General features: G+C 47.2%; 1 protein-coding gene across 1 annotated transcript; it reads left to right on the plus strand.

Moving 5' to 3' along the window:
- The first annotated feature begins 3229 nt into the window (after positions 1–3229).
- Positions 3230–11104, plus strand: LOC149473572 (endogenous murine leukemia virus Env polyprotein from Emv-2 locus-like). Its single transcript, XM_089675209.1, has 2 exons — positions 3230–4033; positions 8353–11104. The coding sequence occupies exon 2, from the start codon at positions 8516–8518 to the stop codon at positions 9938–9940; it is 1425 nt and encodes a 474-aa protein (XP_089531335.1). The 5' UTR covers positions 3230–4033; positions 8353–8515; the 3' UTR covers positions 9941–11104.
- The last annotated feature ends 224 nt before the right edge of the window (positions 11105–11328 follow it).

The following is an 11328-nucleotide window of genomic DNA, read 5'->3' on the forward strand; positions in this document are numbered from 1 at the left end:
AACATAGACAGCGGGGCAATCTGGCTCGCTTGATAATACTTAGTCACATTAGGCACCCCAAGACCACCCTGAAGTCTATGGGCAAAAAGCGTACTTTTGGATACTCTGGGGTGCTTATCGGCCCAGATAAAACGCATTAACTTCGCCTGAAGCAACCGAAGAAAATGAGGGGGAACCCGCACCGGGAGTGTGCGAAAATAATACAACAATTTCGGCAAGATGGTCATTTTCACCGAATTAACCCGTCCTATCCAAGACAGGTGCGGAAATTGCCAAGAATGCATAAGAGAGGATAGAGAGCTAAGCAATGGATAATAATTTGCAGCAAACAAGGAGTCATAAGTGGGGGTCAAGCGAACACCTAAGTATTCAAGAGAAGAGGAAGCCCATTTGTAAGGGAAGTGGGATTGTAGGCGCAAAACCAAATCCGAAGCCAAAGTAATATTGAGGGCTATAGTCTTATCCAAGTTGATACGGAGACCCGAAATCAAGGAGAAGTGCTCAAGAACCTGTTGCAAATTAGGAAGCGTCGTCAGGGGGTTAGTAAGAGTCAGGAGGGCATCATCCGCAAAAAGATTCAGTTTGAATTCCTGTCCCGCGTAAGGAACCCCCGTTACATTGCAATCGGTCCGAAGCGCTAAAGCCAGCGGCTCAAGCGCCAGGACAAAGAGCGCTGGGGACAGGGGACAACCCTGTCTCGTCCCTCGCCCAATAGGAAAGGGATCTGAAAAATACCCAGCGTATTTGACGGAGGCCGAAGGAGAAGAATACAAGGCCTGAATCCAAGAAAGAATAGAATCCCCAAAACCCCAACGAGACAGCACAAACCGCAGATATTCCCCAGATATAGAATCAAAGGCTTTATAGATGTCTAAAGACAGTAAGAATCCTGGGATTTTCCGTTGTTGCAGAAAATGTATAAGATGGACCACCTTACGGACGTTATCACCCGCCTGCCTCCCGGGGACGAACCCCACCTGGTCCCTGTGGACCAGGCTACGCAAATATTTATTGATGCGAAAACTAAGGATCTTGCCCAGTATCTTCATGTCTTCATTAAGAAGAGAAATAGGCCGGAAGGCTTGCGGTTCCTGTACATCATCGGTCGTCTTAGGAATCATGGCGATATGCGCTCTAAGCGCATCTGGAGAGGGTGAGGAGCCCTGTCGTAACGCATTAAAATACTCAGCCAAAAAGGGCGCCAACAAGGCTGAGAATTTCTTATAATAAAGACCAGAAAAGCCGTCGGGACCTGGGGCCGCAGTGGACCGTAATGATTTGATAGCTTGGAGCACTTCTGGTACAGTGACACTGGCGTTGAGTGCCACCTGTGCTGCCTCGGATAATCCAGGAAGTCGGAGATCTTGAAAGAATGCCTCTGCTTGAGCCACGGGGAAGGGATCTGGTGTAGCATAGAGGCGTGAAAGGAAGTCTGAGAAACGGGAAACAATCTGCTGGGGATTAGAAGTACAGCCACCTGTAGGAAGTCGCAGTCGAATCGGTTTATGGGGTTTCCCCACAGAATTGAGTTTCCTGGCCAGCATCGGGCCCGGCTTATTAGCACAGGAATAAAATTTGTGTTTGGTCCAGCGCAGGGCCCGTTCTGCCTCCGAAGAGGCAAGTAAGTCCAACTCTGCCGCCAGAGCGTCCCGAGCGCGTTTATGGGCCGCGGATGGAGATGACTTCCAACGCGCATCCGCAGAGGCCAGGAGAGAATGAAGCTCCAAAAGTAGGCGCTCCGGCTCCCGCTTCCGGACCGCCGCCAGCTGTATAACATGACCCCGCACCGTGGCCTTATGCACCTCCCATAGGGGCACTGCCGAGGAGACCGATCCCGCGTTTTCCGTAAAGTATGTTCGTAAAAAAAATTCTATTTGTTGGCAGGTAGCCTGAGTGGTCAATAAAGAATCATTGATGCGCAAATGAAAAGGGTGCCGTTCTGACCCAGAGAGGGCAAGGAGAAGTACCAAGGGATCGTGATCCGACCAAGGCGAGGAGGGAATAGTTATCCGCCTGACCAAAGGAAGCTGCTGAACCTGCATAAATATATGATCAATTCTACAAAAACTATCATGAGGACTGGAATAGAATGTAAAGTCGCGTTCCGTTGGGTGAAGCTCCCTCCAGACGTCCGCCAGCCCCGCTGTCCGCAGGAGAGGGCGCATACGTTCCTCCAGCACCAAGTCATGGGAAGGGGCCGCCCCCCGTGCGCAGCGCCTATCCAATGCGGAATCCAAAGTACCAGGACACTTTCTAATCCTTTTGGTTACAGTTTGCCCCCTCTAAAGTATGAAGGACAGTAAACTGGCTTTTTGTTTAGAATGTATGGAGACCCCTGTTCCATAGTGAAGCCTGCACATTTAAGAGTGAACATTCAGCTTAATTCCAAACCATAATCATAACTGGTTCTTTCTAAAATTGAATCACTCACTGCTGCAAATACTGTACATTACCCCTGTTTCTGAAGTAGCTATGGCTAGCACATGTGCTTTTTACGCAAGTTATAATGCACAGAGTAATTTTAGATAACTGGGATTGCAGTGAGGTAGTTCAAAACAGCTGATCCATGCTTTCTTACTTTTAGAACTGTGAGCTGACAAAAAGAGACAGCAAAATATAATGCCAGCAGGGAACATTTCCAGAGTCCCTGATGCTGAACTTGTCTATTGTTCAGTCTGTCATGTTTAATATATAAATACAACATTTTGATAACTATTACAGCAATTAAATTGTGGACCCATGGGATTTTATTGGTAGATTCATGAGCACAGTTCTCAGCTGAAGTTGCGTTTTTTGCTTTAGAGTATACATCAGTTCTGTTAATTTTAGTTTATTATTTGTCAATTTGAATATTTATTTTATTGTCTTAAAAGAACTAATGACATTTGGAGTTAAAAAATATACTGAAGAAATATCTGGTATACTATTTAATGTAATGTTCATACATGCTAAAACTATATGGCACAATACCATGAGCTGTGTATAAAAAAAGAAGAACATTCCTAATGCCCATAGAATAATGCTCACTGGTTTCCTTTATTTTGTTGCCTGTACTACAAAAATGATAGCTAGCATTGCTTTTCTGTGCTCCAAGTACTGATAGCTGGCATTACTTTTCTGTACTCCAAGTTGTCATGGAAATTTTGTATTGTTGGTCGAACTTTAAATGTGTCATATATTCGTGTTATTCATATGTCTCTCGTGTGGCTTAATTAAAGCTCTGAAGGCTGCAATTGGGCCATGCGCATGTACAATGTATGTATTACAGTACTCAGCTCGGTAATGGATGAGATGGCAGATCTGCGCTTATAGACCGGCGTGTATACCACCACAGCATTCGATGCGAATGCTGCTGTCAGTAGACCGTGGGCCTGTATCCACATATCAGCAGCATAGTACCACGTGGGCTTCATAACGCAAGGCGCAAGCGGTGTGAACTCCACGTGTAGGCTTATGCATATCTTACAACCCATTACTAATCTGAACTGTATCTTGGATGGATGTGTTTTAATAAAGATCGTATCGGGCCCATCCAGGTACAGACTGATATTTTTAGGAGATGCTTGTGCAGAGAATTTACATACCAATAGAAGCTAGTAGGACAGGAAATATGACCTCAGATGGCTCATGGGGGGGAAGGGGAGGAAGTCTGCTGACCTCAGAAGACTCATGGGGGAGGACCAGTGATAGATAATAGGAAAGGCTATGCTCCAATTGGAATGTACATCCTATGTATAGGCACTCCCCATTGCATTGTTCGGTGGGAGGGGATTGACTTTATTCATGTGGGGGGCATGTGTGTATTTTTAATAAAACAGAGAGCTGGGTCTAAAATCAGCCCTTATGTGGATTGCAACCATCCTAAGAGTGTCGTTTGATCATTCTAGGGTAACGGAGCTCCATCACCTACATCTCAACAGAAGCTAAAAGTATTTGGATGGGCAGGAATCGTGTAGTTTGGCTGCAGTCGTGGTAAGCGAGATTCGCACAGCTTTATGGGGGATTTCTGCGCATCCAACTGCGAGTACTCACGGTAAGGAGAAATTCGTTAAAGCGAATTTCCAAGACAGTTTGGCGAGCCTGGTGGATACTAACGCGTATTATTGCATAGCTAACAAAGAACGAGGGGGGAATGAACTATCATGAACTAGCAAAAAGTATGCCGGCACATTTCAGGTCTCTCTGCCATTAAGAGGATCGCTTTTTGCGTGTTCGTGTGGCTGATTTCGCTCTCTGTTAGCTAACAAGAAATACCGCTTAACAAGGACCTCGTTTTTTGTCCTAAACTCTTGATTTGTGGGTGAAAGACAAGGGTTTGTCTCTGCGGAGAGCAGCAGAGGGGTGGGTTTGGTTGGCTGGATTTGGTCAAGTTTAAAAATCTTCCAACCAAAAATTAAACGGGTATATGTTTTAGCGGGTAAAAGTTGTTGCATAGTGTTAGGTAAGTATTTGTGGGCTGTAGGTACTGTGGTAATTGCTCTACCCCCCTCCACGTGAGGTAATTATTACAGTGCTGAAAGGCTTAGGTTAATTGTTAACTGTTGTAAGATCTCTGTGTGTATGTAGTCTGTACAATGTTTTGTGGTACTACTGCTCCCAGCAAGCATGCAGCAGGGGGTCCTTTCTGTTACATGTGCATGTTAGTGTGATATGTTGGTGTTTTATGTCCGTTCTGTGATTGTGCCCAAATTGTGTTGTATGTGTGCTTCATATTGTTGTGTAATTGTCCAGTGTATGTTCTGTCTAAAAGTCTGTTTTATGTAAGGGGTTAGAGGCAATTTTGAGGCTAGAGTCTGCCGTGTGCTTCCCTGTGGGGGGCCATTCTAGTGTTACCATGTGCTTCCCTGTGGGGGGTCATTCTAGTAATGACCATGTGCTTTCCCTGTTGGTGGCCATTTTGTTGACTACCATATGTGCAGTAATCTCTATGCAATGTGTATGCAGCTTCCTATATGCATTTGACCCATTTTGTGTTTTTAATCCAAATTTTTTACAGTTTCATTTGTTTGCTTTTAGCTTTAAATTTGCGTATTGCCAGCCAATTTAAAGTGTGTTAAGCGAGTTTTCCCTTCACGTGTTCCACATTTAGTGAGCGCAGGTGAAGTCTGGGTTTTTGCACATAGATTTCTTGTATAGTGATTATGTTTTTCTTGTGTTTTTCCTGTTAAAAGTAGTTCCTTATTGTAAAGCGGGTTTGTTTTAAGCTGCTGTGTCGCGTGTTTCACGTCCAGCAGACTTTTTGTGTAAACGGTTCTAGGTGGTTGCAGTGAAGATTGCGTGTGTAGCGCAGATCGTTTAGCGGGGCTGATAGGAGTGATTTTTGCGTCAGCAACAAGGTTACTTTTGGCGCAGTTTTTCGGTTTACCTCTGTGTAATTGTTTTACTGTGAAACGTCCCGTGTTTTTCATAAGGATCCACTTTGTCCTTTTTAACAGTTTTTCAGGTTGAAAAAGGGTTTTTCTGTGTGTATTAGGAAAGTTTTTTTCTTTACACAAATTTCCTAAAGGTCAGTTAGCAGGTTTCTGCCCAACCAGTGACCCCTAAGTAACATCCAAGAACCCCTCTTTTTGTTTTGACTTGTGTTAGCTACTGTGTGCAGGGAGAGAAAAGCCACTTTCATCATTGTGCGGTGTGGCCTGCCAAACACAGTGGGTGATGAGAGCCACATAAATTACGCTGTGTGAGTGGGCGGTCCAGGTAAGTATAACACTTAGCCTGGTCACCACAAACACTTCGGGTGGTCAGGATCGCATAAATTGCGCTGTGGGAGTGGGAGGTGTGCTCTCAGTCTGACCGCCACTTGATGCGCTTCGGGTGATCGATAAGTATCACATAAATTACGCTGTGCTGGGAAAGTGGTGGAATCAGGCCTCTCGGTAGGATCCCACCGAGTGCTCCAGGGGGTAAACAGGTACCCGGACGCGGGATATATACCAGTGACTAGTCACGATGGGCAGTAGTCAGTCCATGAAGAGAGAGGGGGAAACAGCCCTCTTCAGGGTAAGGACAGCTGCACAACTGATGAAGGTGAGTTTGGGGGGGAAGTCTACAGAACCCCTCAAAAGGTGGAATAAATGGTCGAAGGGTACCAGATGGGAAATTCCCCGGGAAGGTACATTTGACGCATGGAGGTGGGAAAAATTCATCTCTGAATTTGAACCACGGATGCAGGCGTCAGAACTAGAGATCGCACAGCTATGGCTTCACAGGTCAATCCGATTAGGGAAGCAGGGCATACATAAACTGGTGTCTGTCCGGAAGAACCAGGTGATGTATACCTGGCCTCCAGAGGGAATAAAACAGGAAGATCCGGTGTCAGAGGTGGAGGAAGCTCTTTCAGGGCTGACTCTACTAAGGCAGGCAGGATCAGGGTCTGCTGGGATTCCCCAACAACCAACAGTGGCTGAGATAAGTATAACTGCACCTGTCTCTTCTGTTAGTGACGTCACTCTTGACATACCATCTGTGTCTTCTGTCTCTATGCCTCAGCCTCTGCCTCTACCTCTCCCTTCTCCCTGCTTCACCCCAGCTCCTTCTGTTTCCAACTATGAAGCCTTCTCAACAACCGATTTGCAGACTATCTGTGAATCAAGGGGAATAGACACCCGGTTAAGAAACAGGGCGGATTGCATCAAAGCGCTACGAACCACTGATCAGACCCCTGCCCCCCAGCTATACCCTGATCTGAGGGACCTCAAACCTGAAGGTGCAGTAAGCGAGGTGGTTAATCTAAGCCCACCGATGAAGCTGGGCCAGCCCTTGCACTCTTCCCGGACCGAGGCCTATCCAGTCAGAGTGCAGCAATTTGAAGGTCCTCCCAATGCACGGGGGGAACGGACTTTAGGGGAACGGGTAGTTTGGCATGTCCCCTTCACCCCGGCAGAGATCCGCACTATTCTGGCTGAGCTCCCGGACTATCGAGTCAATCCGAGAGGATTTGCTCGAATGTTTGGACAAAACCAGTTCAGCTATGGTATGAGCGGGTCAGATTGTGCGCAGATCCTGCGGGCTAAGGTGGGCATGGAAGTGGCCAGTACAGTGATTGCAGGGTGCTCTATAACCACTCATGAGGAGATGACTTCAGGGGGCAAAGAGTTCTGTACACAGCTAAAGGCAAAGCTTCCAGAAATGTATGGTGCTACCTCTACTACGGACATGATGAAGCTCACCCAGGGTCCTAATGAGGAAAGCGCCTGCTTCTGGCGCCGTCTCAAGCAGACGGCACTAGATGCAGATCTGGAAGTTGGACCTGATGCTCCAACTGAAGGGGTAAAGGTGACCGCGACGCACATTCTGTTGCGGGCCAAATTTTTGGAAGGCATCAATATTAAAATTCGGGAAAGGCTGGTTCTGGCCCGACCCGAATATAATGAGATGTCTATCCCTGCTATCCTTTCCACTCTTGCGGCAATAGAGAGGGAAATGGATAGAAGAAAACAAGACAAGGCCAAAGTTCTTATGTCCCAGACCCCACACGAAAAACCAAGGGATCTGGGTCACAGGAAGGATAGGCCCCCACCCAGGTGCTTCCAGTGCCACCAAACGGGGCACATGAGGAGGAGCTGTCCCCAATTACCTAAAGGTCGGTGGCAGTTCATTCCTGATGAGTCCTCCGCCCCTATGACCACCATGGTAAGTAACTCCTATGAATTCTCATAGGAAGTTGACAAATCGGTGTCGGCCCAGATCCATCTTTTTCTAGAGGAATTAAAATATCCCCTCCCTTGCCTCACTGACACCGGTGCAGCAAGAACGGTCCTGCGAAAACAGGACATCCAAGGCAAGGTACCCCTCTCAGGGGAAAGCCCTACTAACCTCACTATCAAACGATGCACTATTCTTAACCCAGCTTCTCTTCTTCCTGTGTTGGAAGATGAGAAGGGGGGGAGGACAGCAATGACAGTGCTGAATTTTGCAACACAACTAACAATACTAACACCTCTTCTGCTAACATGTCTTCTTTGTCCACTACTAACCTCTCTTCCAAAGGACACGACTGCATTTCTTTGGTGGAACTGGAGTCAGCGGCGACACACCCCATATCACCCCGAGAGTAGCGGTAAGGTTGAACGTCTTCCGATACCCAAAAACCTTGGCCTGAGTGTCTCCCCATTGCCCTCTATTCCATCCGGAATGCCCCTCGGCAACCACATGGGCTGTCACCCTACGAGGTGTTGTTTGGGGGACCTCCCAAAACAGGGTTGTACTTTCCTCAACAGTTGTCATCTTTGCATTCACAGCTTACAGGTTATGTGCAATCTCTGCAACGGGAGCTGCAGAAGATACACCATCGGGTTCGCGAATCGCTCCCCGATCCAAATGCAATAACAGGTGTTCTTTCTATTGAGCCAGGTGATTGGGTCGTCCTAAAGAAACATCAAAGAACCGGACTCGAGCCACGGTTCACCGGACCATACCAAGTCCAGCTGACGACACCTACCTCACTCAAACTCGAGGGACGAGACAACTGGGTGCACGCAAGCCACTGCAAGAAGCTTTTCAGCTACACCAGAGAATGAGGGGTGTCATTTTCCTTTTTCTTTTTGTTTGTATGTCATACATGTGTGTGAACGGAGGAAAAGACGGCAGATACCCCAACCTTTTATTTAAAATGCACCTGCGTTTAGCCAGAACCGCCAACAAAACCAACTGTTGGGTATGCTCAAAGCCCCCACCCAGTCATCACATGTCCGCAATGGCCGCTGTTCATGCCCTATATGACATCCGCGTCGGCATGAAAAAGCAAGGGACCCCTGGTCAGCCCCCACGTAGACATTTGTCGGTAGAACTTAATGACACATTTTTAGCAGGTAACATCAGTTTCAGCACCAATATTAGCTCTAGCTCCTGTAGGGCCCTCACCAGTCCATTATGGGTAACTGGGCAGCTAGGCAGCCCACAGGTGTGCTTTAACATCAGCTTTGGCACAGGTAACAAGTTTGTTGGGATTACCACCTGCGAGGGAGGTATAATTGTCAATCTGACTAACCAGACTTCCCTTCTGAGTAACCACACTGACCGACCAGAGCATGTGTGTTGGAAGGACGGATGTGATGTGCAGACTGAGGGAGCAATCCCCCAGTCTGTGCAACTGTTGCTCAGTGCCAGAGGCCGAACGAGGAACTCTTCCTGCTCTGCTCTGACAGGTCCATACTATTTTCTGTGTGGTTCGGCAGCCTATAGAACATTTCCCCAGAACGCGAAAGGTTCGTGTGCCCTCATAAAGCTAGTCCCCGCATCCTATGTAGTGATGGATCATGAAGAGTTGATGGTCCACAAGAAGGTAAGGATGGCAGGGAGAGTTCGCAGAGAGCTGTTCTCTGAGGGCGACCAGGCATGGGCTTGGTTCCCCTCATGGACAGGATGGGGAATAGAACTTATGAAGCGCCTGAACAATTTTTCTGTCATCGTGGATAGTATGTTTAACGAGACCGTAGAGGCTGTCAGAGAAATTGCCCAAGAACAACGGCAGATGGGAATTTTAGTGCTTCAGGAGAAGATGGCCCTTGATTATCTTTTAGCCGCCAAAGGGGGGTTCTGTGAGTTCATCGGAGAGGATTGTTGTACTTGGATAGAAGACACCGATGACAAGGTCCAGGCCCATATGGACAAAGTTAGTGAACTACAGGGAAAAGCTAGAGCTATAGCTAGTGAGGGTTGGAATCCGTTCAAGGGTTTGGGAGGATTGGGAGATTTCCTGTTCTCCATCGGATCTTGGTTGAAGGAAGTGGGAGTGTATATCCTGATGCTTCTCTTTTTCATCTGCCTTTTATATGCCGCGGTGAGATGTTCCTGTTGCCTCATCGACCGTGTAAGCCAAGCTCGGGCAGGCGACCACATCTCCATGCCCGCTCCGGGGATCCCACTCCAACCACTGATCGGAGGAAGACCTCACCAACCAACCACCTTCTCTACAGATTACGTCCTGGCTTCCCTCTAATTTATCTCTCTGAAGACCACATTCTCCAAGACCTTCAAGCAAGCTTCAAGCCTCATCATGGTTTGTGTCTGCGATTTGGAAAACTGTCTGGGTCGAGACCAGCCTTGTGTGGCCCCGTCTGCAGGGGCAATTTGAGAATCTATTGCTGGATCTCCCCAGACCACCGTGGGATCACAAGCTTTATTCATACCACAAGTCTGTTTGTGGTTTTTGCAAGAGCCTTCCTGTAGTGAAGGTTCCAACGCTCTTGAGGATCATCGCTTCAATCAAGCCTGTTTGCGTCGAGTCTGCGTCGGGTCTTGTTGTTTCAGGTACCCCGTGGAGCTTTATTCTCAGGGACAACTACAGGAACTCTTTGAAGTTTGAGACTACACCCATCAAGCTGAAGAAGATCAAGAAGGGACACGAGGAGAATATGATAAAACAGGAGGGAATGTCATGGAAATTTTGTATTGTTGGTCGAACTTTAAATGTGTCATATATTCGTGTTATTCATATGTCTCTCGTGTGGCTTAATTAAAGCTCTGAAGGCTGCAATTGGGCCATGCGCATGTACAATGTATGTATTACAGTACTCAGCTCGGTAATGGATGAGATGGCAGATCTGCGCTTATAGACCGGCGTGTATACCACCACAGCATTCGATGCGAATGCTGCTGTCAGTAGACCGTGGGCCTGTATCCACATATCAGCAGCATAGTACCACGTGGGCTTCATAACGCAAGGCGCAAGCGGTGTGAACTCCACGTGTAGGCTTATGCATATCTTACAACCCATTACTAATCTGAACTGTATCTTGGATGGATGTGTTTTAATAAAGATCGTATCGGGCCCATCCAGGTACAGACTGATATTTTTAGGAGATGCTTGTGCAGAGAATTTACATACCAATAGAAGCTAGTAGGACAGGAAATATGACCTCAGATGGCTCATGGGGGGGAAGGGGAGGAAGTCTGCTGACCTCAGAAGACTCATGGGGGAGGACCAGTGATAGATAATAGGAAAGGCTATGCTCCAATTGGAATGTACATCCTATGTATAGGCACTCCCCATTGCATTGTTCGGTGGGAGGGGATTGACTTTATTCATGTGGGGGGCATGTGTGTATTTTTAATAAAACAGAGAGCTGGGTCTAAAATCAGCCCTTATGTGGATTGCAACCATCCTAAGAGTGTCGTTTGATCATTCTAGGGTAACGGAGCTCCATCACCTACATCTCAACAGAAGCTAAAAGTATTTGGATGGGCAGGAATCGTGTAGTTTGGCTGCAGTCGTGGTAAGCGAGATTCGCACAGCTTTATGGGGGATTTCTGCGCATCCAACTGCGAGTACTCACGGTAAGGAGAAATTCGTTAAAGCGAATTTCCAAGACAAAGTACAGATAGCTG

This window comes from Staurois parvus, unplaced genomic scaffold (genome assembly GCF_062004578.1).
Source record: "Staurois parvus isolate SC_StPar_1 unplaced genomic scaffold, SC_StPar_1.0 ptg000013l, whole genome shotgun sequence".
Classification (NCBI taxonomy): Eukaryota; Metazoa; Chordata; class Amphibia; order Anura; family Ranidae; genus Staurois; species Staurois parvus.

Bases quoted from the DNA above. Each gene is read 5' to 3' on its own strand.
- LOC149473572 (XM_089675209.1), top strand. From the start codon at position 8,516: ATGAGGGGTGTCATTTTCCTTTTTCTTTTTGTTTGTATGTCATACATG.